The sequence below is a fragment of the Betta splendens genome, chromosome 10 (genome assembly GCF_900634795.4).
Source record: "Betta splendens chromosome 10, fBetSpl5.4, whole genome shotgun sequence".
In the NCBI taxonomy this organism is placed as follows: domain Eukaryota; kingdom Metazoa; phylum Chordata; class Actinopteri; order Anabantiformes; family Osphronemidae; genus Betta; species Betta splendens.
Genome location: NC_040890.2, coordinates 5,044,511 through 5,068,544, shown reverse-complemented (window position 1 = coordinate 5,068,544; position 24,034 = coordinate 5,044,511). Strand labels below are relative to the sequence as shown.

Here is a 24,034-nt window from a genome sequence, read left to right as displayed (position 1 = left end):
GAGTCCGCATACAGATGGGAGGTGGAGCAGCTGGTCTAGTCATAAGCAGCTGGAGCTCAACACGCTCAAGACTGTGGAGATGACGGTGGACTTCAGGAACAACTGCCTGCCCCCCACTCCCCCTCACCATCCACAACAACACAGTGTCTACCGTGGACTCATTCAGCTTCCTAGGGTCCACAATCTCACAGGACCTGAAGTTCAGCAGCTCAGGAAGTTCAACCTTCCCTGGGAGCTGTTGACCATCTTCTACACGACCATCATCCATCCATCCTTCTGCACCTCTATCACTCTGTGGTTTAGTTCAGCCACCAAGCAGGACAGACACAGACTGCAGCAGGTGGTTCGGTCAGCAGAAACGATCAATGGGACCGAGCTCCGGTCCTTGGAGCATCTGTACCAGGCCAGACTCAAAAACGGGCTGTCAGCATCACTACTGACTGTGTGTTTCAGACCACATACGGTACAATTCCTTGGTTGCCCTGTGCAAACGTGGCCATTAAAGCTGATTCTGATACTGATAACTATAAGGTTTATCAGCACGTTTAATGAAAGGGTGCAGGAATGTTACAAGCGTATTTTGCCACTCAAGTCGCTACCAGATAGTAAGCGACATAATAATTAGATGTGAACGGAGAGAAACCCGTACACAAGTACAGCGACAAACCTCAGTGGCAGAAAGTGACACGATGCGCTTACCGTCATTCAGCCAATCAGAACCCAAGATCGCAACACTGTTACCGTAGACGTCGCATGAATCGCGCACTTCAACATTAGTGACGGCTGATTTTACTACACTCCTTGTTAACAAATGGCGGGGCTGGACCAGAGCCAGTAGCCACGCTACTGTTGGACACACTTTTAAATACCCAGACACAACTCCCGCCTGAAGAGACTATTCGGTCTCATACGATGCAACTAACGCCTTTGATCAGCTCTAGACATCACGGTACCACCGGTGCACCTCCTAACAACCCTAAACGTGTCAGACTTGTCTCTTCAGCGACAATCTTTGTTCCTCAGTAGACGTCGGGGTACCACGTGTTTTTGGAGCGCCACCAGGACTGACACCAGGGGTGTCTAACCCCAGACAGCGCGTCTGACGCACGCCTCTCATTTAACGCCAACCAGCGTATCACCCGTCTGACACGGTTGATTTCACTACAATTTGTAGCATTTTTTTAACACAAGTCATGTATCTGAACGGGACCCTAACATGCGTGAGGCGTGTGCAACATAACTCGTGAACGGAAGTAGCGGGTGTGATACTATCAAATACTATATATTATTACATATTATTTAAGACATTTTCTTGGCTCAGCCTCAGGTGACAACTGTACGGACGATTAAAAATACCCTAATAATCCCACTGGGAATCGCTTTGGACACTTTTGATTGCTCTCAGCTGACAGAAATTGAACTACAAAGGAACAACAGAATGACGACAGATATGTCTTTTATATAGTACAATGTCTGAAGATGCTCCTGTGTCCAGCCTGCACACTGTGCAGGGGAGGGGGGATTGAAAGGAGTTTGCCCAGCATTCTCCTCTCAGCAACAGCGTGTAGAGGTGCAGCTCCACCCCCAAGGCAGAGCCAGCCCTCCCAATAAGTTTGTGTTTTGTAAGTGTGGTAGTGTTTGCCTTAAAAAGACCTGCGTTTCCTGAGAAGGTGCGTTTGGGTCTGAGCCTTTTCATTATGACAAAGGGTTTAACACGCTTGTCTGTGCGCCAGAACGACGGACGCTAAAGAGACGTCGACGATGGAGAGCCAGGTGAGTTCTGTGTATTATTCGCTTCGCACATTGAAACCAAACTAAGCTAAGGCTAAGCGCAGCAGACAAACTTCTCCCGCAGATTTAAGGCTGCGGCAGATTAAGTGTCATGAACTCACGCGCATAGTTTTGCACATTTGCAAAAAAAAAAAACTATCCTCGCGGTTGCAACAGTTCACGTTGTGTCGTATTTTATTCTTCAAAATTGTTTTGCTGTTATGCCCGTTTTTTTTTGGCCCCACCTGCTGCTCGTTGGGCTTTAATGAGGCATCAGTACGTTCCTGGAGGCCTCCACACGCTCCGTCTCTACTGAGGACTGAGTCTTAAGAACCTGCGGTCAAGTAAGCCTTCATTCGTTCATCTGTCGCGCTACAAAAATGTCATGCTCCCGTATTATACGATTTACAGCAGACCACAAAACGCGCTCGTCGCTACGTTCTATTTTCATAATAAGACGTCTGATCTGTTATATATTATAGAAAACTATAAATAAAATATTGCATATATAGAATAAAGCTCTCGCCTAAGCAGTATATGTACTAGAGGTAGTATACTATCACTTCCAAAGCAATACTAGTAGTACTCCTAGTAAGTACTACTTGTACTGTAGATATTAGGATTTATCAGGGGTTTAAAGTGGCGTCTTAGAAAAAGGATTCAAACGTGGTTGTGGCAGTGGTGCCTTTTTTAATTTATGATCTCAGCTAACTGTGGTGGATGATGAGCAGAAATATTGGCCCCTAATTTGAGAGCCTGACACCAATATGTCTGTTTCCTTTTATTAAGATACCTCTTTACTATACATAAATCCTAATAATTGCATTAATATTACACAGGTCTTTGAGGTGATAGTGTACTACCTCTAGTACAAGGAAATATTACTAGGAGTCTGGCATTATGGGCCAAAGTGATTGTGTTCAATACCAAACTAATACTGTTTTGTAGAATTACATGCCTCTTTGAACTACTAATAAATCCTAAATTATGCAGTAAAAGTACACAGATCTTTATTAGGCGAGAGCTTTATTATAGATATGCAACATTTTGTTTGTAGTTTTCCATAATTCCTACAGATCGACGTCTTATTATGAAAACAAAAAGTAGCAACGAGCGCGTTTTCTGCTCTGCAATAAACCGTATAATATGGGCGCAAGACATTTTTGTAGCGCTCTTTGCTAAACGACGGATGTACGGACGGAGACAAAAGAACCGAGATGCACAGCGTGTCCGCTACTGGTTCTGGTCTTAATAGAAGTGCCTCTTGACGGGGCCAACTGAACCATAACCCTCACTGAAGGAAAGTTCTGCGTTTGCCGTCCCTGCAGGTGCTGAACCTCCAGCGGGTCCAGGCGCTGGAAACATGGCTGGAAGCCACCAAAACTAAATTGACACAAGTGAATGGCCAGAGGAAATATGGAGGCCCACCAGAGGGTGAGAGGCCAACGTGAAGTCACATTTTATGGTGGATGAGTCAGTTACTGGTTGCAGAGGTAAAGTGATGTTTGTTGGCTTTGTTCTGTCAGACTGGCACGGGCCCACCCCGGGGGAGGGCTGTGAGATCTATATCAGCCAGATCCCACGGGACACCTACGAGGACCTGCTCATCCCCCTCTGCAGCTCCGTGGGCCCGCTCTGGGAGTTCCGTCTCATGATGAATTTCAGTGGACAGAACCGGGGCTTTGCCTATGCGAAATACAGCTCACCGGCTGTAGCCAGCGATGCAGTTCACCAGCTGCACAACCACATGCTGGAGCCCGGCGTCTGCCTCAATGTCCGGCGCAGTACAGAGAAGAGACAGCTTGTCATTGGAGAGCTGCCGGCCACCACCAGGCAGGAGGACCTGTTGAAGGTGAGGGCTCCTTCAGCTGGAACCTGCGACAACAACAACCGTCACAGGATGGAGTTGACTGAGGGAAATGAGTTTTGGCACACAGACAGCATGAGTTGAACTAATGATGATGATGTAGATGTGATGTAGAGCTGGGGAAGGGTCCAGATGACAGGCGGGTCTGGTACCAAGCTAATTTTAAACTGACATTGTGATAGTGTTTCATCTTTTCATCAGCATCTTAGTTCATCGTTTTCCTTTGTATACTTAATATATGCAAAAGACATTTTCTTTTGTATGTATTTGCATATATAATGAAGTGAAATGGTTATGTTTTCATTAATTGCTGGATTAATCAACATAATAAAACCATTGGTAGCTGCTTACACCTTTAGGTCCCCTCCACCTCAGCAGGCAAGACTCAGACTTTAAGAAGGAATTCTCACCACTGGTGAAGTACAGTAGTTCCTTAACTATGAAAAGGGAGGAGGGCAAACAGTCCAGTGGTGAACCAGTTGATGCTGTCGGTACTGACATCTTCTAGGTGCGGCTCGGACTCAGGCCTGTAGTTGTTGGGTGAGGTTCAGTGACTGATGCCTGCTTCCAGGTGCTGCAGGGGCTTGCAGAGGGTGTGAAGTGGTTGTCGCTGAAGATCGAGCCGGGCCTGAAGGGGGTGTCCGCTATAGTGGCCTTCTCTGCTCATCACACTGCTTCAATGGCCAAGAAGAGGCTGGTGGAAGGTGAGTGAGCTTCTGTGATGTTAATCACGTCACACATGGGCACATTTTATTTTAACTGACTACTCCTGATGTTGTTTCAGCAAATCAGGAGTAGAAATGCTGCTGGTCTTTACCTCATTTAATGTTTTGAGTTAGTTCTAACTTAGGAAACATTAGCAGGTGCTTACTGTCATATGAACTAAAACCACTAGGACTGAGCTCTGACGCACAACTGCTTCAGTCACTGTCTCACCCAATCAGTGCCACCTCTTTGCATAATCACTGCTTCCATCCTCAACCATTAAAATAAATCAGTGGACCTACATATTGCATGCAGAACAGAACTACTATCACAGTAGGTCCAGGATATGAAAACATCCCTGTAACTGTTGGATTAACTGTCTGTCTGTATACAGACGTTGTATACATATGGTAGAGAAGGACACAATGAGCTGTGATCCTTTACTTCAAATGCACGCCTCTGTCTGCCACTTTCTCCAATCAGTGGTAAACATTCAGGATGCATTCATGGTGTTTTCTTTGTTTGTCTCAAGTATTCAAGAAGCAGTTTAATCTCACCATCACCGTCAAGTGGCACTCATCCCTGGTGATGAGCCCAAAGGAGCCATGGGAGCCACAGAAGCCCTCCCGCTGCCTCTCGCTTCCTGTGAAGCCTCCGCGCCACAGCCCAAAATGCCTCCCTCCCTCACCTCTTCCGGACCCCCCAACACCCATTCTCCAAGGATTCTGTCGAGCAGTGACAAGACCCACTGCCAAGCAGCAGCCTCTCTGCTCCCTGGCCGCCTCATCCCACGGTGATGTCCTGTCAACCACATCCTCCGTGACTGTATTGGGTGAGCTATGCAAAGCTGCTGGGGTTGGGAAGCCACTCTATGAGCTGTACTTCAGCCACACTGGCCAAGACAGAATCATGTATTTCTACTACAGAGTGACTATTCCTGGGACAGCTGCTCCTTACAAAGGCCTTGTCCCAGCCTTGCTGGGTCCCAGACCCAGCACGGTGCTGGAGCAGGCTCGAGAGGCTGCAGCCCAGCAGGTGTTGAAGAGGGTTTACAAACAGCAGCTTGACCAGTGACCTGTTGAGATGAAAGTGGGTCTCATGCTGTTGCAGTGTTCTAATTTTTGTTCATCTGTGCTGTATTGGGGAAAAAAAGAAAAGGGGAAAAAGTTGGATCTTACAGTTTGTTAGCTTGTGCATGTTCTTTGTTGTTGTGCATGTTTTGTTTTCTGCATGCATTTTATTGTGTTTGAAATTTTAATAAATAAGATTTGAAAAGAGAATTTGATATTTCTTCTCTGATCATTGACATGTCACTGTGGGGCTGTTGTTAAGGAAATCCACTCTAACTAACCGGTTCCATCAGTTTTAGCAGAGCGCAGTCAATCATTAACTTTAAAGCAATAAAATAATGTTATGACAACCTGCATAATGATTCAACAAAATCAGTGATTGGGGTCCATATAGAAGTCAGTAACACACTACATAACCATGGGATCTATTTCATTCTTGGGTTCAAACTGAGTTATACCTGTACTAAGTACCTCATCCTCCAACCTTACAGAACACAGGCATAGTCTCGGTGCACCTGATGTGGTGAGGATGCTGGACTCATGGCTGGCTCTAGGCATAGGCAAAAAAATTAAATGGGGCGCAAAATCATTGTTTTGCCTAGGGTGCCAAATTGGCCAGTGCCACTGCTGGATGCACCCACAGTCCTCTGCAGCCCGGCTCCACAGAAGGAAGAAGTAAAACTGGACAAAGCCTCCAACTGCACAAAGTACTGTCTCTACATAGAAGGTCATTGAACACCCTGGTACCTGCTCCCTCTGCAGAAGACAATCACCTTCTGGGCTTCTTCATGTTGATGCGAAGGTTCTCATATTAGAGAACAGAAGTGGCAGAGCACAAAGCGGCCAGAGTGAAACTGCCCAATTAAAAAATTCTGAATATGTACAAAAAGATTGTGGAACTAAAACCAACTATTTACTCCTAAAAACCAAGGTGTCAAAATCAAGTGACAAAAGACGTTTGTCACTTGATGACGGCAGACAAAATGCTTCCAACTTACGACACATAACACAAAGTATGCGTTTCATTGACCATAATGTTTTTATTTCACTGGACAGAATGAGCAGTGATCCAGGGGGAGAAGAGCTGAAGTGCACCAAATGTTGTGATGGGTGATGTAGAAAGTTCCTGCTCATTGAGTCTGGTTCACCATCTACACAGGAGCAGCTGAACACACTAACAGCTCAATGCTTCACTCATTACCAGTCAATGCAGTAGGATGTTTCATGAGTCATCGATCTACAGTTTTCCGTGCAGAGAACCAGATAAAGAATTCTGTACTTTATCATGTGACTGTGGAATGGCTAGGCTGTAGTCCTCCTCCGGATCTCTGCTATTAGCTCAGCTCTGGATATATCGACCTGTGGCGAGACAGAACAATAGGTTTTTGCACAAAGTATGTTTGTCCAAATATTGTGTTGCCCGTGTCCTGTCCCCTCTTTCTCTGTGCTTTAAAGTCTGTGTGTAGTGTTAAATGAAGTGTAGACTGGCAGTACCTCCTCTCTAGAGGCCACGACGCGCAGTTTGACCACTCCATCCTTCAGCTCCTGTTCTCCAAGTATGGCCACCAGGGGGATGCCTGACTCCTCACAGTGCTGCAGCTGACTCAGCAGCTTAGGGTTCTTTTTGTACATGACCTCCGCCTGGACACAGACACACAGTAAGCTGTCTGTAGGAGGCTTACCTCTCCAGCCACTAACTCTACACTAGACAGTTATGAGCAGCATAGCAGGTTCGCCAAATCCTCTGCTGGTTGTTTACCAGTAGATCTGTACAGCAGACACACAAACACACCTTAATGTCCGCATTCCAGAGCTCAGTGACCAGTTTGAGTCTCTCCTCCAACAGGTTCTTCTGAGCAGAAACCACCATGACTTGAACCTCTGTAGTACGAACCTTCTGCGATGAGGCCTAAAAAAAAAAGCATGACACCAACAAACACAATGAGACAAGAAACACTTCCACCCAATAAGACCCATTCAAACCAACCATACCTCGGCCTTCTGCTCCATGATGGAAAAGATCCTTTCAATACCAATGCTGACGCCAACGCAAGGCACTTTCTTGCCCTTGGGATCGAACATGCCCACCAGGCCGTCATAGCGACCGCCCCCCGCCACGCTGCCCACACTGACGTTTTCCTCTCCAGGGGGCCCATTTTGGGCTTCAGTGGCAACAGGGGCCACACCTGCCTGAGTCAGCACTGCCTCATAAATGATCCCTGTGTAATAATCCAGACCCCGGGCCAGGCTGAGGTCAAACACAACCTACAGATGAAGCACAGCAGAAGAGTTAAGGAAGGATGATGTTAAAAAAAACTGCAAGCCGTAGTCTCACCTTGTCTGTGACCTGGAAGAGGTGCAAGTAGCTGAATAGCAGCTGGATATCAGACAGGCCAGCACAGGCCTGCTTACTCCTAGACATTTTCTCGTCCTGAAGGAGACGCTCTGCTAAATCCTTGCCACCTACAAGAAAACACTGCTTAACTGTCCACCATATGCAGAACCAGCTTATAGTTTAAAATGAATCAGTAATTTGACTTGATGGATAAACTGCCTGTGTGTCATGCAAACATCTTTTCAGAGATACAGTTGGCTGAATCATAGGTTTATAAATATACAGAAAAATATTACAATCTAAAAGCAAGACTCTACAGGTGCTGCTCATATAATTAGAATATCATCAAAACGTTTTATTTATTTAATTGATTCATTCATTATTTTTATATATTATTCATTATACTGATATATTTCAAATGTTTATTTCTTTGTGATAATTATAACTGACAACTAATAAAAACCCCAAATTCAGTATCTCAGAAAGAGAGTATCACTGAATACCAATACAAGGAAAGAATTTCCTTAGAAATCTTGGCCATCTGAAAAGTATGATCATTGAAAGTATGAGCATGTAAAGAACTCAATACTTAGTGGGGGCTCTTTTTGCCTGAATTACTGCAGCAATGCGGTGTGGCATGGAGTCGATTAGTCTGTGTTGCTCTGATAGCTTCAGCTCTTAATTTTTTGGTCTGGCATATTGCATCCTTCTCTTCACAATACCCCATAGATTTCCTATGGGGTTATGGTCAGGTGAATTTGATGGCCAATTAAGAACAGGGGTACCATGGTCCTTAAACCAGGTACTGGTAGCTTTGGAACTGTGTGCAGGTGCCAAGTCCTGTTGGAAAATGGTGCTCTATAACTTTGGTCAGCAGCAGGAAGCATGAAATGCTCTAAAACTTCCTGGTATATAGCTGCGTTGACCTTGGGCCTGAGAAAATACAGTGGACCAACACCAGCAGATGATATGGCACCTTAAGCAACCATCCAGTCCTTTTTGTCTTATCCCAGGCGATACTCTTCCAATGCTGCCTGTTGTTTCAGAGTGGCTTGAAACAAGGAATGCAACAGCGGAAACCCATGTCTTGCATACGTCTGTGCATAGTTATTCTTCACTTGTGCAGCACTGTAAGGATCTAGAACATAGTGCACCATGGTGGAGCACTATAATCACTTTTCCTTACTTTGCATGTTGTATATTATCATTAGCTGAACTCCCCAACTGAAAGTCGGCTGTTACTGACATCTGGTTCCTACGGCACACACATGACGGGGTCATGCCATAACTGAAGCCTCACCCTGCATGCTGACATACTCCCCAATCTGGTCAGCAGCTTCTTCTGACAGGCCCTTCTCATTCACCATCTCCTTTTTCACATCCTCCCAGGACATCTAGAAGTGGAGCATGAGTAAAAGGTTCAAAACACACACAGCTAGGAGTCACAGCGGCAAAGTTAAAGAGAGCTTGGGAGAAGTGTGCCCATTAGACAAAATGTCATCAACCTACACACCTAGCTAATCAGGAGTCTACAGATATACACGAATATACCAGACAGTACAGACCAGACCATGTCTTCATAACTCATTTGCATTTATATGCAAAAAGTAATGTTAAAGCTGATTCACTTCATTAAAACGCTGTTTTTTGTAATCAGGGTTTCTCGCTTACAACTTTACCATAAAAACATGTAAGCTTTGTTGTAAAAAAACAAAGGCTGCAGCCACTACTGGAAGAAAGAAGAGATCAATGCAGGCAGCAATGCAAGCCTGACGGTGTCCCACCCCTACTGCACATTTCTAGGGTTAGGATTAAGGATCTAGCATTTGCACCCCTCCCTCCCCTTGGCATTATGATGGGGCAACAGACAATGTTACAGTTTTAGGATTTCATTTAAATAGGAGGGTCACAGTTTTAAGCTGTTTAAATAGTAGTAAATCGCCTCCAGCTGTACAGATACAGTAGGCATGACAGTGTTTCTCATTCATCCATTTGCAGATCTGTGGTAGAGCTGCTATGCTGCTTAAACTGACACTGTTCTACCCCAGCAGTTAGTTTGTTTATGTACCTTGTCCAGTTTATCCACTGTTGAACATATGGTGCGGAACTTGTCATTTGGAACACCACACACTGCAAACATCCCATCAAGAATGCGCCTGTCATTGACCTAGACACAAAAGTACATGATTACAGCAGTGAAGCCTACTGAAGGTAGCCTATTCATGTGACAGACCTTGATGCGAAACTCCCCAAGGTCCAGCTCACTGAGGATTTCATGGACGATCTTCAGACATTCTGCATCTGGAATCATGGCATCGTACTGCCCTGCTATGTCAAAATCCTAAAACACCCCATATGGATTTGTGTTAAAATTGACCGGGGAAAAAAAAAACACTCCAAGTAACAGATCCATAAGTAACTCACACACTGGTAGAACTCTCTGTAGCGTCCACGTGTCATGGCTGGGTTGTCACGACGATAGACCTTAGCAATGTGGTAACGCTTGATGTTGGTAATCTTGTTCATTGCCAGATAACGGGCAAAGGGAACCTGAAGAGTGGCATGGTCAAGGACAGCCCACCTCTGAGAGTTCAACAGATCCGGCTAATCCCAGCACTGATGAACAAATAAAGGATACGGTGAGGTCATATCTGAGGGACAACAGCTCTCCTCCTTGGTCTTTGAGGTCATAGATAAGCTTGGAGTCTTCTCCATACTTTCCTGTCAAGGTTTCCTACAGGCAAAAGGGGATAACATTAACAGTCAAATTTCATGGCTTTGTGGTTTCTCTTGTGTAAAGCTGAAAATCCACCTTTAGTTCAAAGACAGGTGTGTCGATGGTCTCTGCTCCATGGCGTTTGAAGCAACTGATGATTGTGTTGAAGACTTTCTCTCTAATAGCCATCTGCTTGGGGTTGTAATCCCTCGTTCCCTAATAGAAAGAGAAATTTGTGTACGCAATTTTGTTTATGCTTGAACCCAAATGTGAATTAGAATTCATACATGTGGGACACAAATTTAAGAGCATGAAAATACATTGCAATGCTATTTTGTCAAGACATCCAGTTCAGGGACATAAGATGAACACGGTTGTTTTTAGGTCTGTTTTCTCTCTGACGACATTTGCCCCAGACTTTAAGGGAGAACTACACATCTGGATTCAAATATATTAGTGAAAAAAATAATCCCAGAGAAACTTATGGAAGACCGAAAACGCCATAATCAAATATTTAAAAAAAGGAAATAAATGTACTAATTTTTAAATTATGTTCATGTTATGTTATTATTTATTTTTTTAAAGAAATTTTTATGCATTTAGCTTTTCCTTTTCTCAAGCCGTTTTTCTTTTTCGCAAAGTGTAGGCAAATGAGCCGAGCGTGTCACTGCACAGTCATTGCTCGCAGAACTCTGTTCGACCTCGAGGCTCAGCCTCTGGAAAGTTTCATCCAGTAGGGTCAAAAACTAACGTGGGTAATTCTCTGCCCGTAATGTAATGTAAGATAAACTGAACAAGTTTTCCTGAATCAAATCAATTTGAAACACCATGAAGTCTGGTGTAAAACTTTCTGAATTGTCCGCAAGATGCCTTAAGTTGTTTTCCATCTGCCGAAGGTCCAATGCTAATGCTAACTAGACCATGATGCATTGCTGTAGCATTCACCCAGGGTGTAGACAAGAGGAATCGATCAGGAAACGCTTCACAAATTGACCAATGACTGTGCAGTGACACAATTAAGACATTCATTTAACTACACTTTGTGAAAAAGAAAAAGAAAAACAGATTGAGAATAGGAAAACCTAAACACATAAATCTTTCTTTAAAAAAATAGAAAAATAAAAAAGTGAACATTAATAAGTGGAAATATAAGCATTTATACATTTCTTATTCCAAAGTTTTATATATGTGTATCGTCATAATTTAAAAATGTGTACATTTATTTCCTTTTTCCTTTATATTTGATAATGGCGGTTTCAGTTCCCCGTAGAAACTGAGTCCAATTTAGTACGGATTAAACAAGCTTGTGTTCAACATTTCGTCAATTGACATAGATGATTGGGAAATATCTTCAGAAGTTTAATTTATACACACAGCTCTACAGGTCTTAACAGTCACTATGAGCGTTTTCTGTGGCAGTAACCAATATTTAACATTTTGTGTTTAAACATGTTTATATTTGAAAACCGCAGCTCTGTACTCTCACCTTTGCCGTCTTGAGGACAAACTGATGTTTGCCATCATCACCTCCTAACTGAGCCTTCAGCTCCAGAAGTTTGGCTACCTCTTCATCAATCTGCAACACAAATCGTACACTTCCTGTAGAAATAAAGTCCTACACAAACATGTACAGACTCAGCACCTGAGGCTTACCTGAGAAACAGTCATGCCAGGAAAAGAATGCAAAAATCGAAGAGGAGGTGCCATCCGCATTCCCACCAGACCAGAGCAAGCACGAACACAAAACATGACCACCATGTTCATCCCACAGAGTAGGGATATAAAAAGTAAGAGTTTGAAAAAATCCAGAAATTGAACAAACAAAAGTTCAGGAGTGTATCATCGATGCAGAATTATCCAGGGATACAGTCCAGGCACAGTAAATGTAGATGTGTGCAGTGATGTCCAGGAGTGTAGAATTCCCCAGAGAGATGGCGGTGGATGATGGTGGTGATGATGATGATGACCCAGGCCAGGTAGGAAGAACAGGAAAAAAGTGGTAAGCAACCCTAGCACTAGGGGAGGGTGGAGCATGACGCATCACGATCACAGCGTGGAGGACAGAACATGAGATGTACCAAGTCAATCAAAGCAGCCAGACACCCAGACAGAGCCCTGCTTCACTGTACAGTAAAGGAATTATTATTAACCCAAAAATTCATAATCAGCTAATAATTGCCCCCCAAACAATGTAAACTGGCAAAGAACAGTGTGTATTTCTGTCCTGTTGCAGTGTTGTGAGCATTTCAGACTACGTAAACAGCCGCGCTTAGCTGCTCTTAGTCATAACGTTAACACCAGTTACTGATATTGCATCAGCTATTTCAGATGCGATGGTTTAATACGGTTGTGCTCTGTGCACATCGCACTGTGTCTATACATTTCGTTTTTTTTAAGAAAATGTTTACTGTATGTTGTCAACCGGTCAACTACCGCTTGTTACTCCTATACTGAGTCTAGCTTAGCACTAGCTTATATTAGCTAACGCTAGCAACTACCGGTTCAGTATCGGCACTGTAATGGGAGGACCCAGTGTGACAGCTGCCTCCACCAAGACGGTGCAATAAGCAGCTGGGTGAATATTACGCTAGCAGCGCGTAATGTTCGGGTGAACACACAAACTGCCAAATCACTAAATAACAAAAGAAGAAGCTGTTAGGATGCGGCTACCCGGTTAACAGCCCTCTACGCTCCAGCGCAAACGTCGTTTCATGCTAGCGCGTGTGTTTCAGTACTGACCTGCTCTTTGCTCGCCTTCTCTGACTTTAACTTCCGGACGACTTCTCCCTGGGTTTTAATCGCTTCTTGTATCTGAACCTTATCTTCCATGGCTCTTCATTAACTTATTTTCCCCAGTGCGATATCTCCAGTAACAGTGCAGCATGGAAATTATGAAGAACGTCTGCTGTCGAAACCGGGAGACGGAAGCGGATACGCGTCAGACTGCCGCGCTACAGTTTTCAAAGTAAAACCAGCGTCAGAATTAACAGAATGGGTGAATGAATATTTTGTATGTAGTAACCATGTAGATCGTAGACTAAAGTTTTGGGTGGACAATAGAAGACGTAGTAGGCAGATTAGAGGTAGGGGATTAGGAGATGAGTCCAACTGTAGCTCAGTAATACCAACATGGTTACTAGAGGAGGCATAGGTAGATTGGGAATTGTTAAAGAAGAGAAGAGATGGGAGGAATAAAGTAGAAGAAGCAGAAGAATACATTAGGTTAAAGTATAAGGATCCTGTAAAAGTATATACAGACACATCTAGAAAAGGGGGGGGGAGTAGGGATGCCATCTGTCATACCGAGATGCAGGTAGGGATAAGTTAAAGAAAGAAAAGTGATGGATTGTCAGTTTTCACAGGGGAAGTAGCGATTTCATTTGCGTTACAATGGGTAGAGGGAAATAAACCAAGGAAAGTTTTAATAGGGTCTGACTCCAGTAGCTCATTAGTGGGCATAACAAACATGCCTGCTGAATCTAGGTAAGATGTGGTAGGATTTTTGGGCACTCTATACAGGTTAAGGAAGGTAGGAGTGGTGGTTCAGTTAATTTGGGTTCCAGCACATGTAGGGGTTGAAGGTAATGAAAGAGCGGATAGACAGGCGAAATCAGCAACAGAGAAACCAGAGGTTGAGGTAAATATAAAAGGGAAACATGTAGTGGGAATAGGAAAAGAGATGATGTGATCAGTAGAATGAGATTCGGGCATACTGGGTTAAACAGACTAAACAAATATTAGGAAACCATGAGACAGGAAGATGTGAGTTTGGAACGGAGGAAACAGTAGAGCATGTTCTGATACACTGTTTATTATACATACAGCAAAGAGGTAGGATGACAGAGGCACTGAAAGGGGGAAAAGGAGGGACAGACTTGAAGAAGTTGTTAGATTAGGAAACAGAGCAGTGCTTAGGTTTGTGGTGGTGACGGGGTTAGTGAGTAGGATATAGTTTGTTTGTTTGTTTGTTTCTTTGTTTTTGGGATACTGTATACTCTAACACAGAAGGTGGTGGTAATGCACTACACAGTTTGCCAACCGCCATTAAAACAACGCTGACGTGAAGCTCTTATTACAACGTGTTACATGTCACTGTGAACAAGGCTGGACTTTACACAAACCAAACAGGGCAATGTCCACCCGAGTAGAGTGAGCAGCTGTCTTTAGCATGAAGGTGAGTGTCACTGTTAAGCTTCATTTTATAGCTTTTACAGCAGTGCGTGACCCAGAAAAACGTATTGTGATGTTTGTGGAAAAAGACAGACGCACAATTCTGTTGTGAGCGTTGGCTGTTGGAGCAGCTTCATTCGCTTTAGACTCTGAGTCTAGCCTTTGAAGAATTTATGCTCGTAACACTATGATTTCTTTACAAAGTTTAGTATTTGCCCAGATTCAGCTTTTTATTTGTAATGTACAAAATGTGACAAAACTAACGAAGCACCTTCTTATTCTCAGTATGTCATCACTTTTGTTTGTTTAGGAGAAAGCAAACTCTCTTGTAAGAACAGATACCTGTGCAAATGTGGTACAGTTATATACTATGTGTTAGCATTATGTAATTTGTATGTAGCAGTGCTTCCACTTGTACATCTGTAGTGTATCTAGGGCTTAGACGACCTCCTGCCTGGTTCCCAGGTTCCCCTATAATCCGGCTCATGTACTGTCTCTGTGTCTAGCACTTTTTAGGGAACATGCAAGTCAACCTGGATGAACTCTAATCATACCAAACTTTGTTTCCACAGGTGCTGGACAACATGGAGGTTTCCCCTCCACCCCCAGGTCTAGAAACAGAGTACGAGACTCTATTTACCACTGATGCCCTCCTTTTCCTCAGTGAGCTGATTTCCACATTTGATAAAGAGGTGGATAAGGTAAACCAGCTGCAAAGGCCATTTTTAGTGAACTAATGTACCGTAGGACATTTGTAACCTAAAAAAAGGTGTCTCCTCTAATCCTCAGGTCCTGTGGTTGCGAGTGTCGAGAAAAGCCCAGCTGGACCTTTCAGGTGACCTGCCAAGCTTCCTGGAAGGCACCACTCACATACGGACAGACCCAACCTGGAAAGTACTCCCGGTCCCACCGAGGCTCCAAAAGAGACATGTGGATATAGGGGATATGGCTCCATGTGACAGCCAGCGCTTCATCAGAGCTCTGCAGTCTCGAGCACAAGGAATACAGGTATCTCCTCCTACGGTAGACTACCACTCTGTGTCTGACATAGAAAATAGAAACTAAAGGGTACATCCCTTTTCTGGCCCTGGCAGGTTGATTTTGATGATGGAAACTGCCCGACATATTACAACCAGATCAAAGGCATTCACAACATTGTTCAAGTGGTGCACAACCAGTTCCCCAGTAAGTGTTTCATTTGCATACAGCAGCAGCACAGATGCATTAAAAGACGTATTGTTGTGGACATTACAGATATTAACTATTCCCACTGATAATAATCTTCTGCCTTCTGTTGTACCTTGGCCCTGATGACCTTGTTTTCCGGGTTGAGCACATAGTCTGGTGCACCTGCAAAGGTGTTTTGTGTGTGTATTTCTGTCCTGTGATCTCTTTGTTTGCTTTGTTCGCAGTAATTTTGAGTTTAGTCATATTCTAAATAATATTGTTCCGGGATTTTCACTAATTTAGTCAGTCCATGTCTGAGCCTTTGCGTTCTTCCATTATTTTCCAGCAGCCTGTCCTGTGTTTGTTTTCCAGTGTATCTGTATTTGGGTGTGTGTTCAACTAGTGAGTTTATAATGCTTCCTCTGCCTTCCTCTGTGTTTTGACAGATGTTCCACCTATATCTCAAGCACCCGTACTGATGCTGCGCCCACGTGCGTGGAACATGGTGGAGCATAATATGATGGTAGGAGAAGTAGTAGCAGCTTCTCCACTTTACCTGATGATTACGTAATGCAATATAAGCCATTCATTTAGGGTTTATCTTATAATAGTTTCATAGAATTTTTGGGGATATGAAATGGATTCATATAACTGGGCCAATAATAAATCATTGAAGACCCAACACAACCTCCAGAACCGGAGGCATCAGGAACAGTCACCTTCTATGTGACAGTGCTAGGGATATGGGCGGCATGGTGTAATGGTCAGCACTGTCATCACATCTGGACCACTTACTCTATGACTACCTCTAAAACTTAGAAGAATGTCAGTGACCATTATAAAAACTTTAGACATGATCATCTGTGAATATGTTACATGGGACTACTTAAATCAATTTATTGAACACTGATTAAAATGAGGAAATGTGTTTGCAGAAAACGCAAAGGTCAGGCAGCGAAACTAAAAGATAAGTCACTAACTTCTCCTGGATGTTAACCTGCTCTGGATTCAGAGTAGAAATCTCCATTGTAAACTTTGTGCAACTGAGTCTGAGCTAACTTATAATAAAAACACAGAATAAATCTCGGTAGACTGGGTTTAACTGATCTCTGATTAATCCCTCATTTTGGTTTGGTGCAGGACCTCTAGATTGTGTTCTTGTCTTTGTATATTTGTCCCGCTGGCTTCTTGGCTCTTTTTCTCATACATCTTCTGGTGGGTTGGTTGTTTGTCAGGTACAAGGAAAGGAGGTTCCAGGCCCTCTCTTTGACTTTGGACTTCTCATGTTTCACTGTGGAAAGATGCTGTTTGACAACAAAAGTGGACCATTCCTCTACCTGTCAAAAGTATCCAACACACACATGTAGACTGTTCTCTTGTTTAGCCCTACCCCTAAAAGGGGCTATTAACCATTTCATACCTGACACGTAAAAAATATTGCTAGAAAACTCTAATTCGATAGAAATTAAATAGGCTAAAACACAATCCCCTTTTCTGGCCATATTGCTTTGCATGTTATAAATAGTATTTGATAGATTGAGTGTATCACAAGAATATTAATTTTAGATAGTAAAAGCTAATTTTGCAAACATAGACCATCACTTCTTAAGGGTTGAAGTTTTGAACTACACACAACTGATGCGTGTGATGTTTATGATTTCTGCTCGTGTTTTAGGTGGAGAGTTTCATGGAGGCTAGACTGTGGAACAGCATATTTGTGTGGACACAACTAAAGGTCTGTTTGTTCACCCCCTGTTTACCCCTTGTTTAGAGGTGATCCACTGTTAAAACACCTATATATATATATAATATATATATAATAATAATATAATAATAATATATATATATATAATATATATAATACATATGGAGATTTCTACTCAGAATCCAGAGCAGGTTAACATCCAGGATAAGTTAGTGACGTATCTTTTAGTTTCGCTGCCTGACCTTTGCGTTTTCTGCAAACACATTTCCTCATTTTAATCATTGTTCAATAATGTATATATATATATATATATATATGGCTCGCTGGATAGCTCAATCGGTAAAGTCACAGGACTTGCATGCGGGGGGTTCTACCTACCTCATATCATGAGAGACAATGAACCACATGAGACACCGGCTCAGACGTCGCCCGCTCTAACAAGGTCTGCGTCAGGTGTTGGGGAACCAGAGCACCTTGGCGAGAAGTGGGCTACTGGAACAAGAAAGAAATGGCTGAGATGCGAGAACAAGGCTCTGTTGGAATGCTACTACTCAAGTAACCCTAGTCAGAGGGGCTACATGCAAAGAATGTGCGGTGAATGGGAACGGAGAAACCCACAACCCACAGGCTGACGGCGAAGCAACTAGTAGCTCAGTGTTCCAACATCCACAAACAGCAACTGCTATCACGACTTGAGATTGACGAGATACAACACAAATGCTACGGCAAGGGGGAGCCAGGACGCCAGGTCAGAGGGGAGGTTTCACCATCCATGGAAACAAAGGTTGGAGGCAAAAATCAAGGCAGCTCGGAGGGAAGTGAGCCAAATGACAGAGGCCCAGAGAGGTGCAATGAAAAGACCGATGCCCAAGAAGTACAGCCAGATGACCATACCTGAAGCACTCGAAACTGCCAAGCAAAGGCTACAAGCCTTGGCCAGCCGCCTAAAGAGATACACCAGAGATAACGAAGCCAGACGAATAAACCGGCTGTTCGCAACACAACCTGCGAAAGTGTACTCTCAATGGCAGGGTAATAACAACAGAGCAGACCCACCAAGGCTGGAAACTGAACAGTACTGGAAGGGTATATGGGAAAGGGAGGCATCACACAACAGTGATGCACAGTGGCTGGTGGATCTGAGGGAAGACCACAGCAACCTCCCTGAGCAGAATCCAGTGACTATCACAGTGGCAGACATCCAACATAGAGTCTCAGGTATGAAAAACTGGACATGATCCACGCCTACTGGCTAAAGAAGCTCACTGCAATCCATGAGCGCCTGGCAGCACAAATGAACCAGCTGCTAAGGGATGGGACTCACCCTGAATGGCTAACCGAAGGGCGAACGATCCTGATAATGAAGGATCCCTCAAAGGGCACAGTCCCATCCAACTACCGGCCAATAACCTGTCTCTCCACAACATGGAAGCTCATGTCAGGCATCATCGCAGCTAAGATAAGTGGGCACATGAGTCAATACATGAGCGAAGCACAGAAGGGCATTGGTAAGGATACCAGAGGAGCCAAACACCAACTCCTGGTAGACAGAACAGTCGCCCAAGACTGCAGAATGCGACACACCAACCTGTGCACAGCCTGGATCGACTACAAGAAAGCCTATGACTCAATGCCACACACATGGATCACTGAATGCTTGGAGCTGTACAACATCAACAGAACTCTAAGGGCCTTCATTGCAAACTCGATGAGGTTGTGGAGAACCACCCTTGAAGCCAATGGGAAGCCACTTGCCCAAGTATCCATCAAATGTGGCATATACCAAGGAGATGCACTGTCCCCACTGCTGTTCTGCATAGGTCTGAACCCCCTCAGCCAAATAATAAACAAGACTGGCTATGGATACCGACTCCGGAACGGGGCCACCATAAGTCACCTCCTCTACATGGATGACATCAAGCTGTACGCCAAGAGTGAGCGAGACATCGACTCACTGATCCACACCACCAGGATCTACAGCTCGGACATCGGGATGTCATTCGGGCTCGAGAAATGTGGGAGGATGGTGACAAAGAGAGGCAAGGTAATCCACACAGAAGGGGTCTCACTCCCAGAAGGAACAATAGCAGACATTGAGGACAATTACAAGTACCTTGGAATACCACAGGCAAACGGCAACCTTGAACAGGCAACAAGGAATGCGGCAACAGCCAAATACCTCCAACGAGTAAGGCAAGTCCTAAGAAGCCAGCTCAATGGCAAGAACAAATCCCGGGCAATAAACAGCTACGCCCTGCCAGTGATCAGATACCCTGCAGGAATAATAAGGTGGCCAAAGGAAGAGATACAGACCACAGATGTTAGGACACGAAAGCTCCTCACCATGCAAGGAGGGTTCCACCCCAAATCCAGCACCCTGAGACTGTACGCTAGCCGCAAGGAAGGAGGCCGAGGACTAGTGAGCGTGAGAGCCACTATCCAGGATGAAACATCCAAGATCCATAAGTACATCAAGGATAAGGCCCCGACAGATGACGTGCTGAGTGAATGTCTCAGGCAGTGGAGAACAGAGGATGAGATGCTGGAAGAGGGACCATCATGGGAGGACAAGCCCTTGCACTGGATGTACCACCGGAACATAACTGAAGTGGCTGATCTCAACAAATCCTACCAATGGCTTGAAAGGGCTGGGCTGAAGGACAGCACAGAGGCACTCATCCTGGCCGCACAGGAGCAGGCCCTGAGCACCAGAGCCATAGAGGCCCAGATCTACCACACCAGACAAGACCCAAAGTGTAGACTGTGCAAAGAGGCCCCAGAGACGGTCCAGCACATAACTGCAGGGTGTAAGATGCTGGCAGGCAAAGCATACATGGAACGCCATAACCAAGTGGCTGGCATAGTATACAGGAACATCTGCGCGGAGTATGGACTGGAAACCCCAAGGTCAAAGTGGGAAACACCTCCCAAGGTGGTAGAGAACGAGCGAGCCAAAATCCTGTGGGACTTCCAGATCCAGACTGACAGAATGGTAATGGCGAACCAACCAGACATTGTGGTGGTGGATAAAGAGCAGAGGAAAGCCGTAGTGGTGGATGTGGCAATACCAAGCGATGGCAACATCAGGAAAAAGGAACATGAGAAACTAGAGAAATACCAAGGGCTCAGAGAAGAACTGGAGAAGGCTTGGAAGGTGAAGGCCACAGTGGTGCCTGTGGTGATCGGAGCACTAGGGGCTGTGACCCCCAAACTGGAGGAGTGGCTACGACAGATCCCTGGAAAAACATCCGAAATCTCAGTCCAGAAAAGTGATGGCAACATCAGGAAAAAGGAACATGAGAAACTAGAGAAATACCAAGGGCTCAGAGAAGAACTGGAGAAGGCTTGGAAGGTGAAGGCCACAGTGGTGCCTGTGGTGATCGGAGCACTAGGGGCTGTGACCCCCAAACTGGAGGAGTGGCTACGACAGATCCCTGGAAAAACATCCGAAATCTCAGTCCAGAAAAGTGCAGTCCTAGGAACAGCAAAGATACTGCGCAGAACCCTCAAGCTCCCTGGCCTCTGGTAGAGGACCCGAGCTTGGAAAGGGGATGAGACCACCCGCGGAGGGTGAGAATAGAGTGTGTGTATATATATATATATATACATATTTGATGACAGGTCAGAAATTGAGTAATGCTGGTAAACCATTAAAAACAGCATGAATGAGCCTCTGCCTTGTGGCTCCATTGCCTCAAAAGAAAAGCAGTGAGTGTGTTGCTCATATTTAATGGTGTGTGTGTGTTGTAGCTGGGTCTTCCACTGGGCACCATAAAGGCCACGGTGCTTATTGAAAATGTATTAGCAACATTTGAGATGGAGGAGATCCTCTATGAGCTGCGAGATCATTCAGCAGGGCTCAACTGTGGCATCTGGGATTATTCAGCCTCCTTTGTCAGTAAGTTTGGTGAGTTTACACATTTGTTCATAGTATCAAAAATATCGTTGAAAATCATACATAAAAGACACAAGCAGTCTTGTTTGTCCTGCAGGTCACCGACAGGACTTCCTGCTGCCTGACCGCAGTAAATACGTCAACATGGAGAAGCTCTTCCTGCACAGCTACATGGACCTGTTGGTTCAGACCTGTCATCGTCGGGGAGCTCTAGCCACAGGAGGCATGGCTGCTCTGCTGCTGCCTCAGGACCCGCACTCTGACTCCTACAGGACGGTGCTGAGCTCTGTCATCAGGCAGGACACCAAAGTTTATATCTGAACAAAATCAACAGTGACTCTGGGTAGTCAGGGGAACAAAATACAAGATCTCCCGTAGCTGTAAATACTTAATTACACGAGACGGCTCCAGAACGTATGAATCATTTGTCATGCCTACTGCTCTGTTTTCTGCTTAGAATGAAGTTGCTGGAGATCAAGGCAGGTGTTGATGGGTTCATGGTGTATGACCTGAGCTTGATTGAGCCTATGCAGAAAGTAAGCTGTATGAACATACTGTAAATGTAGGACACCCAGCGCTGACTTGCCAAATGCTGATCCCTACCTTTCCAGCTCTTCCAGCTCCACACTAAGGGTGACAATCAACTTCAGCAGCTTCGAAAAGATGTTGCTGTAACTCCTGATGACCTGCTGTCCATGCCATTGGTCAGTCACTAAGATTTCTGGACAGCCCATATTGCTCCCCTTGCGGAAGTTTGCACACATGGTCTGTACAGCATCCTAGTGGAGTGTGGGCGTGTGTCATCCTGCATGTAAAAGGGCACTTACTCAGGATGATAGAAAGCAAATGTTGATGCTTTATAAGACCGGTGATATTGCTAATGATGGGGTGTGATGTGCTCTTCCTTAGGGAGGGGTCACTCTTTATGGGCTGAAGTATAACATTGCAGTTGGTGTCCTCTTCATTGATGCTTGGCTGTCAGGTACAAGGAGAGTCACATACTATTCCTTCCTCAAATTTAGCAGCTAATGGGAAGAATTCATGATTTCATATCTGTTTCTCAGGTAAAGGTCACTTCTTCTACAGAGGTCAAGTGGAAGATTCAGCCACAGCAGAGATTTCAAGATCACAGGTATCAGATGATCCCGACACCACAGCCTCAGACACTACTATTTCCAGTAGTTGTGTTACTTAACTAACCAGCAAGTTAAACTGTTTACTACTATTGCACAGCTGAAGCTCTACCTCTACAGTATTGTACTGTGTGTGTCAGGTGTGGCAGTGGATCCGGCATCAGGCTCGGCTGGAGGATGACAGCAGGGTGGTGAGCAGGGCGCTGGTGACAGACCTCACCAGAGAGGTCAGGATGGAACTCAGCTGTGGCTGCCACTCTGTGAGGTGAGCAGACAGGCAGTGAATCACAGTTACTGCCACATTAATTACAAGGGTTCAAGCCACAAATACACTGTGTTTTGACTGTTTTGGACATTATTCTTGAAATAAATCATCTTACAAACATTATAGGAAAGAGACTAAATCTCATAAAATCATTAAAAGGTCCAGAAAAATGGTTGGTGGAGGTGGAAAAAAATCCTTCAAACCATGATCTTGGGCCGCCCTGCAGTAAAATCAGACCCAATTTAGCATCCAACTGGTTGAGCTTGGTTCTGCTGGAGATTTCTTCCTCCAACAATTAATTGAAACTTGTTTTTCCATTGTGTCAGGCCTTTAACCTTGTGCAGTGTCTTGAGATATATGAATTTGTGCCATAGAAATACATTGTATATGCAGAGAAATGCTTTAACAAGTTTCAACTCCCAGTATTGTCTCATTACTGTGTTTATCTATTGTGCTGAAATCCTTTTCACGGGAGCTTCTTTGTTCTTACCTTGACCTTCTAGTCCACAATTGAAGTTGTCTGTCTCCTTCAGAGCTGAACAGCAGTTGCACACTGCAGCAGACATATTCCTGGAGGTGGTCCTCAAGAGACATTTCCCAGAGTTCATTACCACCTACCTGAATGTGGAGCACACCTTCCTCAGCTCCCAGAAAATAGGACCACTGGAGGCAAGCAAATCTAAACTGTAACGGTTCAGCCAGAGAACGGCTCCAGAGTATGTACATTCCTGTTTAATACTTCAGAAAATTTAAAGATCAAAAATATATATAATATCTGCAATTCCATTAACACTAGCTGGTACAGCTCTCTTTTGATTATTTGAACTGGCGTCAAGTCCAGGCTCTGTTGCATAAACAAGGTCTCAGTTTCCTGGTTTCCTGGCAGTGACCACCAGTGAATCACCTGGAGATTGGAGATGTTTTGGTATGACGGACACTACTCAAGAGGGTCCATAGTCAGCTCAGTACACTAATAGTTTTAAAGAATTTAGAGAAATCTTAAACTGTATGTTTGATTCTCCGGAAACCATTAAAGACATGATTTGACTCTTGAATTGTAGCTTCCCGTTATTCAAATTTAGCAAATAACTTGTCATGCATGCATAGGTTCAATGTTCACGACCTTTAATTTACGACATGTGCTTGGTTCACATGTTGTAGTTTCAATGTCTACCTCACTGTGTGTCCTTTCAGAAACGCGGCTTTATTCTGAACATGCAATTTACAAATACAAAA

The 24,034-nt window shown here is 44.4% G+C and overlaps 3 protein-coding genes across 7 annotated transcripts; 2 read left to right on the top strand and 1 right to left on the bottom strand.

Moving 5' to 3' along the window:
- Nucleotides 1–1,547: 1,547 nt before the first annotated feature.
- dnd1 (DND microRNA-mediated repression inhibitor 1) lies at nt 1,548–5,622 on the top strand. The gene is made up of 5 exons (XM_029165998.3): nt 1,548–1,773; nt 3,099–3,204; nt 3,297–3,622; nt 4,209–4,341; nt 4,875–5,622. Exons 1-5 carry the CDS (start codon nt 1,762–1,764, stop codon nt 5,414–5,416), a joined length of 1,119 nt encoding a protein of 372 aa, XP_029021831.1. The 5' UTR covers nt 1,548–1,761; the 3' UTR covers nt 5,417–5,622.
- An 806-nt stretch (nt 5,623–6,428) lies between these two features.
- On the bottom strand, nt 6,429–13,344 carry hars (histidyl-tRNA synthetase). Of its 2 annotated transcripts, none has more exons than XM_029165927.3 (13): nt 13,203–13,344; nt 11,950–12,039; nt 10,560–10,679; nt 10,386–10,481; nt 10,172–10,297; nt 9,981–10,088; nt 9,816–9,914; nt 9,048–9,141; nt 7,748–7,875; nt 7,405–7,677; nt 7,205–7,321; nt 6,907–7,053; nt 6,429–6,771 (listed from the first exon to the last, which is right to left on the bottom strand). In XM_029165927.3, exons 1-13 carry the CDS (start codon nt 13,290–13,292, stop codon nt 6,715–6,717), a joined length of 1,545 nt encoding a protein of 514 aa, XP_029021760.1. In that variant the 5' UTR covers nt 13,293–13,344; the 3' UTR covers nt 6,429–6,714. The 2 variants fall into 2 exon arrangements, with proteins under 2 accessions (XP_029021760.1, XP_040928661.1); XM_041072727.2 differs by lacking the exon at nt 13,203–13,344 and adding an exon at nt 12,117–12,276.
- Nucleotides 12,300–23,836, top strand: ugl (ureidoglycolate lyase). 4 transcript variants are annotated; one of them, XM_041072725.2, is made up of 16 exons: nt 13,327–13,458; nt 14,567–14,637; nt 15,206–15,334; nt 15,423–15,641; nt 15,728–15,818; nt 16,247–16,323; nt 17,036–17,146; nt 17,476–17,535; nt 21,256–21,412; nt 21,498–21,696; nt 21,858–21,936; nt 22,012–22,104; nt 22,310–22,382; nt 22,465–22,532; nt 22,674–22,798; nt 23,332–23,834. In XM_041072725.2, the coding sequence occupies exons 2-16, from the start codon at nt 14,632–14,634 to the stop codon at nt 23,486–23,488; spliced, it is 1,644 nt and encodes a 547-aa protein (XP_040928659.1). In that variant the 5' UTR covers nt 13,327–13,458; nt 14,567–14,631; the 3' UTR covers nt 23,489–23,834. The 4 variants fall into 4 exon arrangements, with proteins under 4 accessions (XP_040928658.1, XP_040928660.1, XP_040928659.1 ...); XM_041072724.2 differs by lacking the exons at nt 13,327–13,458; nt 14,567–14,637 and adding an exon at nt 12,300–12,439 and having other exon boundaries at nt 23,332–23,835; XM_029165924.3 differs by lacking the exon at nt 13,327–13,458 and having other exon boundaries at nt 13,758–14,637.
- Nucleotides 23,837–24,034: the final 198 nt, after the last annotated feature.